Below are 20,598 nucleotides of genomic sequence, written 5' to 3'. Positions count from 1 at the left end.
TGTGTGTGTGTGTGTGTGTGTGTGTGTGTGTGTGTGTGTGTGCGTGTGCGTGTGCGCGTGTGCGTGCTCGCTCTATGGAACCGGATATGGAATGGAAGGTACTGTAGTCTAAGATTACCCTGACCATACTGTATATGGAAACTGTACCTTAACACATTCCATGCCAGAGTTTAATATCATAATGTACTCACCAGTGCCAGCGATTTATTGTTTTTCTTTAGTTTTTTTCACGTCGCCACAGACCTCGCTAAATACCTTATGATCGCGCGTTAAACTGTTTGTAGACACACAGGGTAGCTGTGTGAGTGGCCCAGAGAAGACCGTTTCAATCGGCGATCGTCCATTTTGCAGTAGTTGCAGTTTCTATTAAACAGCGTTCACCGCGGAGAAAAACAACAACCGAGATAATGGCGGATTAGGGGAAGCTTTAGAATGGCGGCGGGTGGGAACGAAAATCTTCGATTGACATTTCCGTTTCCGTTTCCGGTGTGCAATGAAATGTGTCACTGCGAGGGAGGCCTAAAATGAAATGTGTCACTGCGAAAAAAAAAGGGAAAAAAAAGACCACTTCGCATAGAACTACGCGACTGGCACGCTGCGCAATTATTTAGGTTCGCGTAGAACTACTCGATTGTCGCGCAATGTGTTAAGGACATTTTAAGAGTGATCATTACTCTACTGAAAGGCTTCATGTTGATTCACATCTCTTATACTTATAAAAGCTGGGGTTTGCCTGTCAATTATGATTATGATTATGTGCCCTTGTTGTGTACCGTATGTGAGATCAATAAAGGATGCCCTTTATTCTATGGTCATGATGGAAAGCAACTTCAAGTTACTAATAACTCTATTTATTACACAACAAGGTTACAAAGAGCTTTACACTAAATAAAATCACCAAGCATCATCCATACTCATGTAACTTGCCAACATATTCTTGAATAAACTCTATAGATGTAGCTTGTCACCATTTGCAGAAGCAATTTAATTAATCAACTTTCAAACATGTACCTGGAATGGCTAATTTTCATCTGCAGTCTCTTTGCCTGATATTGCTAGGCATCCTAGCATAATACAAATGATACAATATTTGTCATGGCTTTGTTCTACTTTCTTGCTAAAAGCCACCTTAGATGTCTTGTAAAATTATAGACATTTCCACCGTGTTATCTTATCTTTCAAGTTATTTGCCTTGCTTTACTCATGGTTGTTGTGGTGCCTTGTTTGGCTTGTCAGTTGATGTCACTGTCAAATAGCTCATGCAGTTAATTCAAATAAATCAAAGTTGTTCAACAAAGAAAATAGGCCTTTACAGTAATCAAAACCAAATCAAATGAAGTCAAATCAAAAGAGGCAAAACTCAAATAAAATGAGCAAATTAAGTTGATCAACAGTAAACTGTCTCTCATCTGTGTCTTCCAGCTTCAGATTGAGCACACCTAATTAATTGGCTGGATTGTGTGTGCACAGTTTCGCTGCGATCGGGCCAACCGTGCCGGAGATTAACTGCTCGCAGACAGACGGACGGACGGACGGACGGACGGACGGACGGACAGGGTGCAAAACATAGTCTCGGCCATGCCTTCGGCCTGGCGGAGACAATGAATGAATGAACAATATGCAAGGGTTAAAACATTCATTGCGGTCAAAAGCTTACACAGCACATTTAAATGTGCAGCAAGTGATATTTATTTGTTAAAAGTTATGTTAAATAGCAATATATTCTGAAACAAGAGTGTTTGTTCAGTAACAGCGATCTCTCCAGCTCTTTAGTAAACAGAACATTTATTTTCAGATCGGGATAACAATTGTATCCAATCAGGAGAGAGAACTCTCTGCCTGTATATTAGTCATACGACAAATATAGCCGATCTACAAGCTCACAGCAAATGAGACGAACATTTTTAAACGGTATGTAATGATGTCTTGACATGCCCAAAATAGGAATGCCAGCTGCACTACAGTATGTAACTTTTCTATTCTACCCCGGATTTTAACCTGGTTTCCTGCGGAAGTGTTGACATTACTATTGAGCTAATTGAGCCTAGCTGCTTGCTCAGGGGATAAATGTAATCTTGACCATCAGGTCAAAATTTGAGTCAGATCCTGTGTCTAGGTGAGACATGACCTTTGACACGATCTTAATGTCTCAATAGAAGAGCAAGGAGGCAAAAGACAACCACCGCGTTTGTATAAGTTATATTGTATTAACATACTCTACCATACAGATTGGACAAAATTACATTTTATTAAGATTATTATTTTTTTTAAATAGTGCCGCTTTAACATTACTGTAACGTTCAAGTGATTGAATGAATAATATAATGGGGTCTTTCTTAATTGCGGTACTGAACTCCATTAATGTGAGGCACTGAGTGAAGGAAAAGACAACCTGGCTAAATGCAGTTTTCTTGGGGATAGTGCAGCTATAGTCCCCTATAGCTGCACCTCTAGCTGTTTGTGATAGATTTAAAATGGATGAAACCAGACAGTGGAGAGGGAGCTATAAACCATGAATAATCTTATAAACTATAGGCAGACATTTTTGTATCTGATGAGGTTTTCCCAACTAAGCAGATTATGCTTCTTTAAAATATGGCAATGATGGAAATGGAACGGCTTCTACACCAAAGATTTAATTGCTTGTTTGTATAATGACTACAGTGGTTTTAGTGGCTGCAAAGTGTATATTAGAACAACTTATTAGAGAGTGATTCAGGAGAGAACCAGTGAGTGGAAGTAGCTGCCTCAGTTGAACTTTACAATGTGTACTCCTAAATGTTTGTTTTCTGAGACAACTTGTTGTCTCTCTCCTGAGATGAGGACATCTTTCTCTACGTGTATGCTGTGGCCTTTGGAGAAAAACATGTGAGATCAATTCAACACATTCATTTGCAAACAAAAAGCCTAATGTATACTTAGCCGTACAGTGTCACACACCAAGAATAGCCGATCTTCAAGCCCAATACACGTCTTGAGCTTGTAGATGTGCTATTTTTGGCACGTGACACTGTCATATGACAGACTATAAATTAAGGATGAAATCCATGAATAATAATAAATAAATAAATAAACATTGTCTACCGTCCCCTTGCCAGCAAAAACGAGCGATTTTACTGTACCTTTGAAAGATCATGGAATATTCACCCCCCCCCCCCGCATAGTCGCCTCATAGTCGTCCTTGGCAGTGGATGGGGTTATGATAACACCTTAAATATTATAGGTGCCGTTTTTATTTTTGTGGTTGTGGTTCTAGTAGGCTACATGAAAGAATATATCCCGAAAGGTCTCTCTAGTAACTCCATACAAACCTTCAGAAAAACCTGCACAAGCTGTCGTACTCTGTAGGACCAATAAGAAGCAAAGTCAGAGTTAAACTATCCTCCTGATATTAGGCTTGGAAACATCACATTTTGTGGCGAACACAATCCTTCAGCCACCTATGACCCTTGTCCAACTGACTGTCAAGGTGTCGTCAAAATGCGGACCTACTGTAATAACTAATTACTAAGCAAAAATGGACACTTCGACAAATGTCTGCATGGTTTTAGGGCAATCCATTGGAGAAACCCATACGGAGAATGCGCTCCTTAAAGTGATAAACAATCTGCCTTTAGTGCTTTTAGACCTTAGTGATGCCTTTTATACAGTTGACACATACTATTTTACTGGTATCTAAAAATTGGTACCCACACAACAGGATTTTAAGTGTAGCCATAGGGGGCTCAAAGTCATCTTGTGTTAAGACGACCTGAGGGGTGCTACCCTTGGTCAACACTATTTGCGTGTTACCACATGGGCTGTCATTCGTATGCATAATTTTGGTTTTCACTCTTCTAATAACACACAATTGTACCTTTTAACACTATTGATTTGCAATAGATAGGCTACACACAGCCCATGACTGGCTCATTGCCCTTTAAAGCTGAATGGCACAAACTATTTTACAATTAAAGTGTACATGTTCACAGCATTTATCTTTCATCTTTTGATGAAAATATGCTTTACATTTATTTTAGTCATAAAATATTCGTATAGTTTTGTCAATTATTCACTATTAAAAATAGAACATTATAGAGATGTATATACACTCTGTTGAGCTTAGAGAGAAATCCACGCTTGTAGTATAGATTTAATTAGAGACATATACTGTAGCTACTTTACTAGTCTTCTTTTTGAACCCAGCCAATAGTTTTCATGAATCAAGATCAATAGTATCAAGAGGGGTTTATTTATCACTCACTTATACAGGTACAAGCAGAGGAGTGTTGGTGGGACGTTGCTAACACTACAATACAATAAGATAATAATACTGGATGTAATTAAATAAAAATACGGTTTTAAAGTAAGAATAGATAAGATTAAAAAAAAGTTTGCCATCTCGTTCTGCAGCTCACCATTGTGGTCTTTGTTTGTTTTTTACTGTTAAGATACAATATAGTCATATTAATTAATAAATTACAAAAAGCTAGTCCCATTTTCCCATCGTCTTGTGTCCAAATGTGACTCATTGTAGCAGCAAGAATCATGGTGTGCTTTTGATAATCACCTCAGCCGTGAAAAGCATTAAGGTAGTCATTCAGTTGTGTTTTCTACAACTCAGGAGACTTTACAAAAAGCAGCAAATCCCTAGAACCGGGAGACTGCTATCCATGCTTAAATTTCCTCTTGTCTATACTACAGTAATTCACTTTACACCTGTTTGAGCCAGAAAAGTCTTCACGGATTATAGCTGGCCCAGAACACTGCAGCTAGACTGCTCATGAATACCAAAAAGAGAAACATATCACTCGTAACTTGGCCTTGTTCTTTGTTCCTATACATTTTACAATTGATTTTAAAATATTATTGATTTAGGGCAGTGGTTCTCAACCTGTGGGTCGGGACGGGTCGCCACATAATTTGGGAGGGTCCCCAGATGACAGTGAAGTGACAATTTAAGGACTTTTAAGACCTTTTTAATACCTAAAATAAAAGACCATTACTGCATCAAAAGCAATCAACAAACTATACTACTTTATCAAACATTGGCCACATTTTCAAATAATAGCCTATAAGAAAGAGGCAGAAAATAGCCGATCCGAGTCAAACAAAATTGAATGCCTCATCTCCTACTATACATTCCAAGTGTTTATCAGGGTGGGGGCCCCCAGTTCAAATTAGATTATTTTGGGGGGTCACGGCCTGAAAAGGTTGAGAACCACTGGATTAGACAACTATTAACGCATACTCTACACAGTGTTGATCCCTTAACCACATATGAGCCTTGGGCTGGACTGACCATGGGTGACCGAGCTTCTCCTGCTACGGCTTCCATACTCTAGAATAACCAGATGCCAAGCTCATTGTCGACCTTTAGATCCTGCTTAAAAACACAATTTTTACACTTGCTTATTACTGCTTTTCTGGGAAGACCATCTGTTATTTGGAACATCTTTTATATTTTATCCAAGCAGAAAATGCATCACGCCACATTTTCTGCTCATTCTATTATTGCCTACTACCGTTTAATATAATTTTCAATATCTTCTGTACAGGCATCTTTTTCTTTTTGTCTCGTTGAAGGCCTTTCTTTTGTCTTGTTGAAGGACTTTGTAACCATGCTTTGCTTTATAAATAATTGTCTCCGCCAGGCCGTAAGGCATGGCGAGAGAGTATGTTTTACCCTCCGTCCGTCCGTCCGTCCGTGTGTCCGTGTGTCCGTGTGTCCATCTGTCTGTGAGCAGCTAATCTCCGGCACCGTTGGCCCGGTCGCTGCGAAACTGTGCACACACACTCCCTGGGTGCCAATTTTTTACATGGCCCTGTTATAGCGCCACCAGGAGGCCGATTTGTGCAAAACCATTTTTTTTAAATTACTCCTACATATTTTATACAAACATCACGCAAATCAGTACACAGTATCTCTATAGTCATGTGATCAACACAGATCTGTCTGATTTTCCATATTCCATCCTGATTGGCTAAGGTTGGCTTCCAAAGTTTGCAGGATTGGTCCATTTTTAACTAAATGCCTCAAATCATGAACGCTGCCTGCGCTTTCTGTGAAATTTCACACGCATATTCCCACTAGGCCTAGGAAGAAATGGCACTTGAACATTTTCAAATCAGCCTCATGGTGGCGCTATAAAAGGCCAATTTGCATTTTTAACTGTAACTGCACCGATCTGCATGAAACTTTGCACGCATACTCACTAGAGGCCAAGAAAAAACATCTTCCCTGTATTTTTCACAGTAGCCTTTTATAGCGCCACCAGGAGGCTGACTTATGTAAAACACATATTCTGAGATTAAGCCTTCCGATTTTATCAAAATTTCACGCAAATCGGTACACATGATCTCTATAGTCATGTGATCAAGATGGATGTGTTTGATTTTTCATATTCCATCTTGATTGGCTAACATTACCATCTAAAGTTTGCAGGAGTGGCCCGTTTTGAACAAAATGCCGCAAATCATGAACGCAGCGTCCGATTGCGATGGAACTTTGCACGCACATTCGCACTATGTTGAAGACCAAACGCTACCCTTTTAACATTGCCCTATTATAGCGCCACCAGGAGGCCGATTTTTCTTTTTTATATTACTCCTACAAATTTTGTCCAAACATCATGCAAATCAGTACACATTATCTCTATAGTCAAGTGATCAAGATGGTTCCGTCCGATTTTTTGTATTCCATCCTGATTGGCAAATTCTGAACATTGCTGGACCACAATAACCTACCTGACCTGGCGGAGACCTGTGCTCCAAGGAGCACTTTTTCTAGTTTTGAATTGGATTGGATGATTCCTATAAAAAAAGTTAAACCTCCTAGAAAGTAAAAGAGTGTGCCGGGATTTCCTGCAATTAGCCTGGCCATCACGCTGCACCTGACATCATTAAGCATATTGTCCTTGCTTTGAACAAGATCCTCCATGTTGCTGTGCCGTTGATGACCTTGCAGCATGTTACTGTGGTGCTGCAGTACATGGTGCTATGAGGGAAAGTAAGAAGAGGAGCGAGGGAAGGAGAGGGGAGGGGACTGAGATGGAAGGAGAATAAAATGAGGACAGCGACTATTAAAAGACAAGCCCCCTCTCTAAAAGGTGCATTCACGTCTTGTTTATGTCAGACAATCTTCGGCGTGCAACTTACCAGAAGGAGAGAAGACTTCTTTGAAGAGTGGAGTTTTGGGCAGAGGAAAGAGTGAAGTATGCCAGACAGGGTGGAAGAAATGGCTTGAAACAAAAAAGGAAAGGAACTAGGATCAAAGAAAGAAGAATATAAGAGAGAAGAGAAATATGGGGATGGAATTGTCAGTTGAGTTCCAGACAGTTCACAGTAAAATCCTTCGTGTTTAATTTAACTCTGAGTGTGATTTTTTTGTGTCGGACACCAAAGAGCATGCCTCTTCATCTCACTCTCCTCTCCTCTCCTCTCCTCTCCTCTCCTCTCCACACCAACACACTCACGCACGCACGTGTGTACACACACACACACATACACACACACACACACACACACACACACACACACACACACACACACACACACACACACACACACACACACACACACACACACACACACACACACACACACACCACACCACACCACACCACACCACACCACACCACACACACACACACACACACACAAATGGTGTCTTTTTCAACTAGATAGTCACTGAAAGATTTTTTTTTTTTTTAGTAGGCCTATAGGATCAGATATAGAATCATTGCTTAGACCAAACGAGTAATGGGGGATTTTCTGCTGTGGATTAAGAATGAGGACATGCACATCCAAACCCCAACATTTGCTGCACCAACATTTTATATGAACCATAAAATTATGAAAAAAATATTAAAACATAATACGTGAAAAAAATTATCAAAAATCCAGGTTGAACAGCAGAATTCACTTGTCTATTTCACTTGTCTGTATATTTTGAGCAACTGCTCGGGATTCTTACAGTATGATAGATAGATAGATAGATAGATAGAAGTTTTTTATTATAGTGTCTTGCCCCGTAAGATACCCAGCCCGCGCAGGGTTACAAGACACTCACAAAATGTACATACACCAAGATACACCACAAACAGAATACATAAACATATTGATTGTCCAGCTGTGTTTCGGATATATTGTTCTCCAATGCAAACTGCCATGCCTTCTCTATGAATTTTCATAGAGATACCGACAATAAGCCTCTCCGACCTACTGTACTACTACTTACATCTTCTATTCCAATGAAATATAATGTTCGTAAGCCTCTCTTCTGGCTGTATGAATGCAGTTATAATTTTATGTTGTTTATGTTTTTTGTTCTTTCGTTTTTGGCTTTTAACCGTGTCCTCATTCAGGGTTCTGGCAATGACAACGACAATCCTTCCATGTTCTTTAATCAGTCTGATGACATTTTTTTCAAACATATGTCCCTGTTGTTTTAGAACAAGAATAGTTTTCAAGTGTAATCTCTAGGCGGGGTTAAGGTGTCAGGTAACCAGAGTGCATGTGAATCGGTGGTCCTCTGAAGGTGAGAAAAATCATCTTTTTGTATGTGGAGAGAGACTCCATCTCACTGGCGGGCCAGTGTGACAGTGGAGTTGGCAGACTGCTGTTTCAGTTCCAATATGATTCTCCCTAAATAAGAGAGATATAAGGAAAATACATACAATTTCACTCACCCAAACATAAGTCTGTATTCCGTCACTCGTCTAGTACTTTCACCGCGCTGTCACACACTACTGTACATCTCATACGTCTCAATTTTCTTCACTGTCCTAGAGAAGAATCATGACAGCTTTTGTTTTTAAACTAGAATGTTTTCTCTTGTTTTTTAGTTTTTTTAACTTTCCTTTTATTATTTGGTCTTGACAAGGAAATGTATAGGGAATTGAGAAGCGAGGGATTGATGTAACGTTACTGCACAATCATATGAAAAATTGACTTTACACAAGCAACTAACGTGATTTTACAACAGTGCTGAGTATTCCCTGTTATGTTAAGAGGAAGTATTTAGAGAAGTATTTGAAGATTCCAAATCTGTGTCTAACTTATTTCTTTTTACCCAAATCACATCGGTTTGCTGGATCACATATCTTCTCAACAGCACTCACCCTGGCCCTCACCTCTCCTCCCAGGCCATTGACTCAGACTCTCTCAGTTTTTTACTAATCACTCAACCGCTGGCATCTTTCCTTCCCCTCTCACCACCTTGGCTCTTCTTTACTTAACTGTCCGTTTCTCGCCCTCTCTCGCCCTCTGTGGCCTGCAACACAAAGGGCAGCTCAGGTCATATAGATGATATCCTAGCAGAGATGCGGTGGAAACACGAAGCCTCCAGAAGCATCTGCTCTTTGCTGCTGCTGTCAGCACCCTTTAACCTCTCACATTACTGACTTTCTCTCCTCTCTCTCTCTCTCTCTCTCTCTTTCTCTCTCTGTCTCTCTCTCTCTCTCTCTCTCTCTCTCTCTCTCTCTCTCTCGCTCTCATTGTATCTGCCAGGCCGAAATGCATGGCCGAGACTGTTTTGCACCCCGTCCGTCCGTCCGTCCGTCCGTCCGTCCGTCCGTCCGTCCGTCCGTCCGTCCGTCCGTCCGTCCGTCCTTCCATGTGTCCGTCCGTCTGTCCGTCTGTGAGCAGCTAATCTCCGGCACTGTTGGCCCGGTTGCTGCGAAACTGCACCGATCTGTGTAAAACTTCGCACGCACACTCCCTAGAGGCCAAGGAAAAACCTTCGCCCTGTATTTTTCACATCTGCATTTTAGAGCACCACCCGGAGGCTGACTTTTGTAAAACATTTTTTTTACTGTTACTCCTTCAGATTCTGTACAAAGAAATCGCAAATTGCCGGTACACACAATCTCTATAGTCATGTGATCAAGTTGGATGTGTCCGATATTTCTTATTCCATCCTAATTTGCTAACATTGGCTTCCAAAGTTTTGATCAAAATGTCTCAAATCATGAACGCAGCGTCCTATTTCTGTGAAATTTTGCACGCACATTCCCACTAAGCCGAGGGAGAAATGCCACCCTTTTCACATTGGCCTGTTATAGCGCCACCAACAGGTCTAATCTAGAAAAGCAAATTGTTGTAACAAAATGCCTCAAATCATGAATGCAGTGTCCGATTGCCAAAGGCCTAAGAAGAAATGCCACCATTTTCACATTGGCCTATTATAGCGCCACCAGGAGGCCACAATAACCTACCTGACCTGGCGGAGACCTGTGCTCCGAGGAGCACTTTTTCTAGTTCTCTTTCATTCTGTCCTGATCTCTACACCTCTCTACACTTCTCTCACCTCTCTCTCTCTCTGTATGTCTTAACTTCTCTTTCGCTGCACGTCCTACAGCCAGTGACTTCTGACCTTTAACCACTTAATTATAATTTGTAGTGAATCCTACGACGGTGTCACACAGCGGAAATTCATGATCTACAAGCTCACAACAACACTCCTCAAGGCCGCAAGCTCAGGTGTCGCGATGCGTTGTGAGTTTGTAGATCGGTAATTTTAATATTCTATATTGTTTATGTCATTATACTATAATGTCAATATACTATAATCACATGCCCAAAATAAGGACGCCAGTTTAAAAGTGGTTAATATAGCCTTCTTTATGACGGTAGCCTTCTTTATGATGAACCACATTTCCCAGCATACTGACTCTGTGCACTCCTTTGGAATTTGGAATAGCTTAGGAATGTCGCAAAAGTGAACTCTTGACGGCGTGCAGCCTAAACAAACAGGATCCTCCGATTGTTGGATTGCAAAGTCAAAAAAATAAATCACAGCTCTTAGTTTGCCTGTTTGAATTCTTGCTGCGTTCGTGGCACTTGATATCCCCTTGACTTATTGAAGAATGATCGGCCACTCTGGAGTTTCAAAGGTCGGCTGTAGGCTACCTACAGTACACAGTAATAGGGCCGTACACAGTCAAATCCTCAGTGTTCATTTATCCATTTGTAACTCCAAGAGTCTTTCTTCCCCTTCCTCTTTCTTTGCCTTCGCTCATTTCCCTCCATTCTTGAGGTCATTTAAGGACAATCAATGGCTCCCAACTCTGTTTCCCCACTCAGTCCATTTTCCCTCATTCTCTCTCTCTCTCTCTCTCTCTCTCTCTCTCTCTCTCTCTCTCTCTCTGTGTGTGTGTATTGCTATCAGATGTAGGCCTGGCCTGGCTGTGGCCTGAAAGAGAGGCCGTTCTATAAAAGACTATACGTTTCCATGTGGCTGACATTGAACATGGCACGTCAACAATGGTTCAGTGTTCTACACAAGCTTGTGTGTTTCCATTATAATTAAGTTATTAAAAACGGATGGAATCCAACTTTCCTCGTTTCTTTAACTTTATAGCCTGTTCACAAGTAAATCCAGATACTGGAAAGTGTCTGTCAACATTATTGAAAAAAAGAAGTGAACACGTTAAGAAGTGAATTAAGTGTCAACAGGCAGTTAATACAGCAGCTGTGGTGTCACTCTGTGGTGAACATATAATAATCCAGAGTTAAGATGAAGGATTGGGACTGATTTAGCAGAGATTAGCCCAGGCTTGACTGGCTCTCTTTAAAGTAGGTGTTATGAAGCCTGTTAAAACTTTCTCTGAGCGTCACGCTTGAGAGAAAGTAAAGTAAGGGGGGGGGGGGGGGGGGGGGATATGGCATGAAGGAGGTAAACTCAATTTTCCATGAAGAGAATCAGCTTTATGTAAACCAAGTCAAGATTTTTGTAGTGTGTGTACGGTATGTTTAATTCAGTAGTAGCCTAGTTGCTGTTGTAGGGCATTTGTGTGCATGCCCAGGTTTCAGTCAACAGACTTCTGTATAACCTTTCTCTCCTGCCCTCAATACTAACTACCTCCACAGTCATTACCTTGCCCGGCTAGCTGATCTGATGGTTTAATAATATCTCCAGCCGCTGGCTATGGGAAATGGCCATATGCATTATTCACACATGCTAAGATGTTTATTGATGACTCCTTTATTTATATATTTCTCTCAAGCCTGCAACCATTACTCACATTCTCACCTCGCCGTTTCAACCTCCTGGTTTGTCATCAGCTTCATCTAATGAGCCTCATTCATTCTTAGTTTGGTCTGAACTCTAAGTTGTGTTGTGATAAACGTGGTTCACTGCATGTTGTTGTGAAGCAGGGGTTTCATGATTGATAGAGGAGAGCTGTTAAAACTTAAGTCCCCACATCCTGTGCTGTACCTCTGGGCTATTCATTTGTCACATTCGTTTTCACTATGCTATATCAACGCATCCTCGTACCCTACTCAACGTATTTTGCCGCTTAGTCAGGTGCATTTGGTGTCCGATGAAGACGCCTTTCCCAAACAATGTTGACATGGATGGAATTATCTGATTACCACCATATTGGTATACAATTCGGATGGCGGAAAGTCGACAGCGTGACCATCGGCATCACTTGGCACGGCCACTCGCACGGCTAAATGTGTATACAGTATATGTATGTGTGCAATAGTCCACTGAGAACATGAGGTCTGCAGAGAAGTCCATAAAGGAAATCAATATAGTTTTGCCTTTAGGAAGTTTATGTTTGCATAATGCAATTCACTTTGTGTGCACTTTTGAGCTGTTTGTTGTCTCCACTAGGCCGGCCTTCTGTCCGTCCATCCATCCACCCGTGTCTGTCTGTCCGTCCGTCCGTCCGTCCGTCCGTCCGTCCGTCCGTCCGTCCGTCCGTCCGTTTACAGCTAATCTCCGGCAGTGTTGGACAGATCGGCGGGAAACTGTGCACACACACTCCCTGGAGGACAGAGCAGAACCTCTGCCCCAATTTTCACATTGGCCTGTTATAGGCCCACCAGGAGGCCGATTTGTGCTCCTACAGATTCTGTCCAAACATCACGCGAATCGGTTCACACTATCACTATAGTCATGTCATCAAGACGTCAGATTTTTCATCTTTCATCCTGATTGGCTCAGATTGACTTCTACTACCTGGCCTGGCATAGACCTGTGCTCCAAGGAGCACTTCTTTCTAGTTTATTTTCCATTTTTATGTCAATATTGTAAACGGAGCAAATTGCCTCTCATGTTCTAACATGTTGTTGTTCACAGTGCTAATGGGTAGTCTTCTCTTCCAGCTCATCACTGCTTAAATGAATGCTTTCTGGCAAGCAATGCAGGTGTGTGTGTGTGTGTGTGTGTGTGTGTGTGTGTGTGTGTGTGTGTGTGTGTGTGTGTGTGTGTGTGTGTGTGTGTGTGTGTGTGTGTGTGTGTGTGTGTGTGTGTGTGTGTGTGTGTGTGTGTGTGTGTGTGTGTGTGTTTGTGTGTGTGCGTGCGAGCTTGCCCATCTGTGTAAAAAATCTTATCTGATTCGTAAAAACACTTCTCCATGCCCTTTTGAGTCGGGCAGGCCTTCATCAGAGAACCGTTGTCAATAAAAGGCTGGGATGTGAAATATTCGCTTAATTTATTCAATCTAACGCATCGTGAGTCTGCAGATCATCAGCTATTTTCCATGTGCGACACCCGAGTATGACAAAGTATAAATGAGGCTGGAGGGAAGCTGAGGTGAGGGGGGGGGGGGTTGTCCAGTAGAGAGACTGCTGCTCCATATTTTTACAGTGGTAATGTAGGAGGTTTCTGTGTTCCCCCTCCAAGACCAAGGTCTGTCTGCCAGACACAGCAGCTGCCCTGGCCCCAGTACATACACACACACACACACGCACGCACGCACGCACGCACGCACGCACGCACGCACGCACGCACGCACGCACGCACGCACGCACGCACGCACGCACGCACGCACGCACGCACGCACACACATTGCCCAAAATACCAGCGTTGGACTGGAAAAATATAGAAATAATAATTCACTACTTCTGAGACTGGAAGAGAATGTGACACATAAACAATCAATGTTTGAACAATGAAGGTATTTTTGTACTTTCGTTCCTCTCCCTCCCTCCCTCCCTCCCTCCCTCCTTTCTTCTCTTCTCTTCTTCTTCCCTTTTCCCTTTTGCTTCCCTCACTCTCCAACCATCCGTTGGTTGGTTTTGGATGTTCTGTGCCATGAACAGTGGTATAGTTCAGTGCTACCCCAAACTGGGTCGGGGCCTGTTTATGGGTCGCAGACCCATTTTTATGTGTTGCAAGAAAATATCCCATTGTTTTAAGTTTCCCTTAAAATGTTATAATATTTTACAATGTATAAAAATAAATTCTGAAATAAAAAAACAAACATTCTCACATTTTTCAAAAGACAGAAATTAGTTAGAGGAATACTCAAGCTCGATCCCAGAACTCACCTCCTCCCAGCACATTTTGATAGCCTAAAATGGCTCAGAGTAGATGAGAGAGACCCAAATCAAGATGTGCAGGTACATAGGATTTTGAATAATGTAGCTCCAAAGTACCTCTGTAATTATATTTAAAAAGTCAGTGATATTCACGACCACGCTACAAGGGGGGAGATCAGCACTGACCTGGTTCCTGTCAGATTTAAGAGAAACATTGGGTGTGTGGACTTAAGTGCAAATACACATACATATCATGCAACACAACATAATTTGCACATACATAACATATGAAATGAAATTTTACATAATATGTACTTATCAATAAAGAGGTCAAAGTCAAAGTCAAATTTCTGAATTTTTCATCCAAAAAAATAAATAATCTAATAAAATAAAACTTTTCACAAATTAAAAAAGAAAAGTGCTATTTTCACTACTGAAATGGGACTTCATAATTTGTGTACGTTTGGGTCCCGGGGAGACACCACATTTTGTTGTTGGGTCTCGAGCTGAAAAGTTTGGGAACCCCTGGTATAGTTCATCCAATATTCTTTTTTGTTGTACTTTTTCACTTTACACTTTACCACTTTACTTTTACAGAGTTTAAGGTACTTGTGGATCTTTCATTTGCGTGGCTGTTTGGGGTCAACTGCATTCATTTCAAAGTGTGATGTACCTGTTGACATAAAATACAAACTTTATGGATCTAGATGTCATGTAGATACATAGAAATAGTTTGGACCAGTGATTTATCAGATCTAGACACATATGACACAGGCTTCTGTGGAGCGTGTGTATTTTTAAAGGTACTTAGCAGCATGCATTGTGTGTTTTCAGTGTGTGAGACATGAGCAGACGTGGTCAGGTTAGGGTTCGGGTAAAGTTGATTTAACAGCATGAACTGGATGGTACTAACTACAGGCTGTTAATTTAATTGTGAAATGGACCCTTGACACCCAGAGATGTGGAGAAACGTGTTACATTCTCTCGTTTCCCTCTGTCCGTCCATCACCATTTCTCTCTCCCCCCTTTTTCTCTGCTTTTTTTCCTTCTCTCTCTCTTCCCATCTGTCTCTTCCCCCCCCCCTCTCTCTCTCTCTCTCTCTCTCTCTGTGTGATGGAGTGACCTCGTCTAGTCTGTATCTCTCACTTCTCACCTGGCCGTATGCCCAGAGTGATGTTGCAACCATCCAGCCAGATTGATTCTTTCCCACTCTTTTCTTTTTTTTTGAGAGGGGTTGGAATTAGCCATGAGTGACACACACACACACACGTACGTACGTATGCACGCATACACACGCACACACACACACTCTGAGTTCCTCTCTTTTCCAACCTCTCTCCCTCCTTCACCGTTTTTTAACCGATAAATAAGTAGTAGTAAATAGTATTTGCTACAGTATTAGATCTGCTATTTAAGTCGCATCGTGCAGTGTTGTGAGGTTGTAGATTGGCCTTTTTTGTTCTAATGACATGCCCAAAATAGGGATGTTACGACCTTATATGGTCTAGAGGATAAGGAGTAACATATTTCAAACCATAGTCAGGGTCAACCAAAAAAAGTGTGCAATTTATTAATCAACTTAAATTCACAGGGCATCAACAAACAGGGAAAGCAAAAACGTCAGGGTGGCCAAAGCCAGAACACTCCCTACCTGAAAAGAAAACAAACTGAACTACACCAAAACAAAAAGTACAATCTAAACTCCCTACCTAAGAAAAACAGGGATAAAGGGGGAAACAAAGAAAATGGCAGCACACCCCTACCAGCTTCCCTGTTCAGAGGTACTCAGGAAAAGGTTTGGGAATATAATTAAGACTGGCTTATATTTAGAATTGTCTGTACTTTAAACACTCAGTAAATAAAGTTAACTTTCGCACTTAGCAAGAAAGGTATGGCGCACAGCCTACAGACCTAAGAAACACTAGCCTACAAAACAAAAGGGTCTCAGCATGTGGTGTTGCAATGGTAAAAGAGGCTTGTAGGTTGTTCTTTCCAGCCCTTTATACTGGCTGGTTGATTTGGGGAATGGGATCCAGGTGTGTCCCCAATCTCACGGCCACTCCCACCTTCATTCCTCATGCAGCACTGAAACACTGACAGAGGGTTAAGCACACACCCACTATGGCCATATAGGGCCGTAACAAGGGACTACAGCTTGAAAGTGGTTAAAGAAAGTGTCCATGGCTGGCTGCATGAGCTTCACTGTTAGTGTTACGCTGTTTGATTTGATTTTACAGCTGAGAGCCTGGCAGACTCTATGAGGGGGACTGTGAATGAATGGGGTTGAATGAAGCTGTCTGTCTGTCTGTCTGTCTGTCTGTCTGTCTGTCTGTCTGTCTGTGAATATGTGCATGAGCTTGCCCATGCGTGTGTGTAAGGGCACACGTGCACATTTCTATGTTTGTGTGTGTGTGTGTTTATGCTCTGCTCCACTGACCCCCCCTTCTCTCTCTCTGTCTGTCTCTCTCTCCGCAGAGAGAAGTGCCTTCATCCGCTGACCCCCGTGGCTGCTTGGTTCCACTGAATCAGCCGCCGAATCTATGTGTGTCTGCGTCCGTGCGCTCCAGCCACACCAGGAGCGCTAGGACAGCCGGCGCTGCCAAGCCTGCCCACTGAGCCTGTCACCGCGCCACTTAAGCCGTCCTCCCTCCCTCCCTCCCTCCTTTCCTCCCTCTCCTGTCAGCCAAACCTCTCTCCACCCATGCCACCCATCCCTCCCAACTCAACCACTCCCCCCTCCTCTCTAGGCACGGCCTGATACTGAAGACAGACAGCCTTTATCGCTCTCTGTGGGTGGGAGGAGATCGTTCCTCTTCCACCGCCCCCTCCTCTTCCTCTTCCTCCTCCTTCTTTTTCTCCTACTCTTCCTCCCTCCTTCCCTCCAGTCCCGTATCCCTTCATCATGGGCCAACCCGATCGATAATGCGTTTCGCCATTTGTCTCGTCTGACAGTTCAGGAGAGAGGGGAGAGAAAGACACAGTGTGTGAGAGAGTGAGAAGAGAGAGAGACAGACAGATAGACAAACAGACAGACAGAGAGACAGAGAGATTGGGAACACAAAAAGCAAACCACTGTGGCTGTCACTGATCCAGGCATTGGGTGACAGGCTGTGAAGGATTCTTATTAGAGCCACAAACAGGCTCTTAGGATGGGCCGCAGGTGGTAAATGAATCCTCGGCCTCGCAGGCTCCACCTCAAAAAACATAAAAAACATCTTGGAGACAAACCACCAAGGCTGACTTTTTCCCATATGTCATTTTCTTCTTCACGCTCCTCTGCTCCAGTGCCATTAGAAACGTATAAAGTACTACATCTGTTGCCCTTTATCAATCACACCTACCTGTCTCAGCATGGCGGTGAACATGACAACCATCCGTGACACAAAATGGCTGACGTTGGAGGTTTGTCGGGAATTCCAAAGAGGAACGTGCTCGCGGCCGGACAGCGAGTGCAAGTTTGCCCACCCTGCCAAGAGCTGCCAAGTGGAAAATGGACGAGTTATCGCTTGCTTTGATTCCCTAAAGGTGAGTTGTACCAAAGCTGCTCTCCTTTGAGTTTTTTGTTTTTTTGCCATAGCATTGTCTCGGCTTGTTGTGGTAGATAGTTTGTTAACAATGCCACGATTTGTTGAACATAAAGAAACTTCTCAGTTCATGATTCAAAATGTGATGCGGAGGACAAACTGAAAGGAACACGGTTTGGGTGACTGGAGGAGATTAGAACGTTGTGACAATTGGTCTGACTAGGATAACAGTTGTTATTATGTGCACAGCATATTTATTCAAATGAATGTCAAAAGCTTCCTTTAGTGATAAGTTGTGAGGAAACATAAGTGATATCACTGGCAAGCTGGTCATAGGTGCTGCTGCTTAAGAGTGCTCACCAAGGTTAAACCTCGGTGAGTATTCTAATAATCTTGGATGAACTCTTTACCAGTATGCGCGCACGTGTGTGTGTGTTTGTCTGTGCGTGTGTGTGTGTGTGTGTGTGTGCTGTGTGTGTTTGTCTGTGCGTGTGTGTGCGTGTGTGTGTGTGTGTGCGCGCGTGTGTGTGTGTGCGCGTGTGCGTGCGTGTGTGAAACAAGGGAGTGTCTGATTACCACAGGGCCATGACTATTGTTTGGTACGTCGCTCCAAGTGATTGTGGTGACAGCATTGGGAAATACAGGGCGGATTGTTTGTTTTGTGCTAGTTTTGTTGCGTGTGCGTGCGTGGGTGCGCGCGCATGTGTGTGTGTGCGTGCATGTGCTTGTGTGTGTGTTATTTTGAGGGCACGCAGCACAGCGGGGTGTCCTCCCGCAGCCTACAGAAGGCTCTGTAATTTACTGTCTATTTCTGCCCTGGCCCCGAGACAACACACTCCCACCATGAAGGTCTCAGAGAGACAGGGGAAGACAGAGAGATAGAATGGGAGAGGAGGAGTGAAGGGGGAGAGGGAGTAGAAATATGGGAGGAGTTGGTGGGATGTGGGTAAAGAAATTAAAGAAAAAGAAAGGTTAGCATTTACACCGAATGAGGCGAGTTCAAATTGGAGGCAGCACACAACACACTATTATCCTGTCAGTGGTAAACACAGTGGCACACAGTAAACACTTGTGACTGTCTAAGCCATATGGTCAGCCACATATTTTCCCAACAACAGTGAGACAGTGTGTGAAGGGGTCAGCTGTGACTAGTATGTGGCGTGGGCCGCGTGGCCAAGATCCAAGCAGGACATTAACCCATTAAGGACCCGATTCTAAGAACGTCTTCTAAAATCCTAACAGTTTTCTGAAAAAGCATATGTTGCTTTGTCAGTGGTTCTCAAACTTTTTCATGTCAAGGACCCCCAAAATTATATGTATTTGGCAGCCGACCCCCATCTCAAAATGTTTTGTTCCATATGGACTCCCAGAAGCAAAGATTGAAGTAAAAAATACATATTTTCAAAGATTTGCACAACATTTGTGCATTGTCACGATTTTTCAAAAATAACAGATCTAGATCTGCAATGTTTTAATAGCCAAAGTATAAAATAAAGCTTTTTTAGCTCAAATCTAAAATGACACAGATGCTTTAATGGGTTAAAGGAGCTGAATACATAACACATAACACCCAGCAAAGTATTGAGACATACTGTATAGTTGTTTGACCAGGCTCTCTCTATCATCACCAGTGATATTGCTCTGATAGAGCAAAGCGACTTGAGTTTATCTGGATATTTTGGTTCAGGTGGGCACGATAATGTCTATGGAGTAACGAGAGTTGTTCCAGAGCTTGGCCTTGCGTGCTGCTGGCCACACATATGCTGTAATTTGTCTCCTATCTGATTGGCAAGGCAGAGTGTTGTTCAGTGTAACAGGAGCCCAGGCCTGGAAGTCCGACAAACCGAGCCAAAGGCAAAGATACACTTGGTTTATAGCAGGGGGATTTCTGGTCGAGCAAGGCCCTGTTTTGTTACAGTTAATGGGCCGGTGGACTGAAGCGACAATAGTTCACATTGGCCTGGCAGAGACCAGGTTAAGATAGAATATGGATAAGGGAAGTCAGTGGGGCATGGCGTGGATCATGGAAACGGACAGATATACCAGTGGTTCTCAACCAGTGGTCCGGGGACCACCAGTGGTCCTTGAGGGGGTTCCAGGTGGTCCCCAGCTAAATAATGGCGAATTGGTAACCAAATGGACCCTTATACTGTAGATCTTTAACTCTTGAGAGTGTAAAATGAAACCAAATGTATCCGTACAGGTTCATTTGGTTTCATTTTACACTCTCAAGAGTTAAATTATTGTGAAACATCTGCATTACTTAATCTACAAGAAGTCTACACAATTAGAGAATGTAGAAGAATTGTTATTTTGATCAACGTGCCTCTTATCTCTCCTAATGGCACCAACATCAATACAACATGGAATTGTGTACACAATCTTATCCAACGACAACAAAATATTCAAAGTTTTGGGTCTGAGAGGCTAAATCTCATTAAACGGTGGATCCGTGGCTCAAATGCCGAATAAATGATGGACCTTGCTATGAAAACGGTTGAAAACCACTGAGATGGACGGATTCACGGAGGGCCACGGCCAGCACAGTAGAGAATGTGCAAGAGAGCATAGCACTTTGCTCAGCCCCCCCTTTCCTCCTCTACTCTCACTGCCAGGGCATTCCACAGCTTACCTCCCTTCCCTGCCTCCTTGACAGAATGATATATCTGCTTTTTCTGCAGATGAATTCATAACACAGATCTAGGGACAGGGAGAATGAGCGGATGGGGAAGGCCAGAGACTGATATGTACCGTATAAGAAGGGGAGTAAAGGGACGGAAGGAGGTGCATGTGCACACGTGCACGGCACGCAAGGGCC

At 42.8% G+C, this 20,598-nt stretch overlaps 1 protein-coding gene across 6 annotated transcripts in view; it reads left to right on the top strand.

The window, feature by feature from the left end:
• LOC308084975 (muscleblind-like protein 1) overlaps nt 1-20,598 on the top strand; it is a 107,508-nt gene that overhangs the window by 32,240 nt on the left and 54,670 nt on the right. For 5 of the 6 annotated variants that reach the window (XM_080427981.1, XM_080427982.1, XM_080427983.1 and 2 more), the window contains one exon: nt 16,732-17,781. The exons of the other annotated variant lie outside the window; for it this stretch is intronic. In XM_080427981.1, the coding sequence (XP_080284107.1) occupies nt 17,608-17,781 (174 nt within the window). In that variant the 5' untranslated portion in view covers nt 16,732-17,607. The remainder of the gene's footprint in view (nt 1-16,731; nt 17,782-20,598) is intronic. 6 annotated transcript variants of the gene reach the window in all.

Source organism: Gymnoscopelus braueri, assembly GCF_963280865.1.
Source record: "Gymnoscopelus braueri genome assembly, chromosome: 5".
NCBI classification, from domain to species: domain Eukaryota; kingdom Metazoa; phylum Chordata; class Actinopteri; order Myctophiformes; family Myctophidae; genus Gymnoscopelus; species Gymnoscopelus braueri.
Note: the sequence above shows the minus strand (reverse complement) of the source record. Positions and strands in the feature narration are given on the sequence as shown.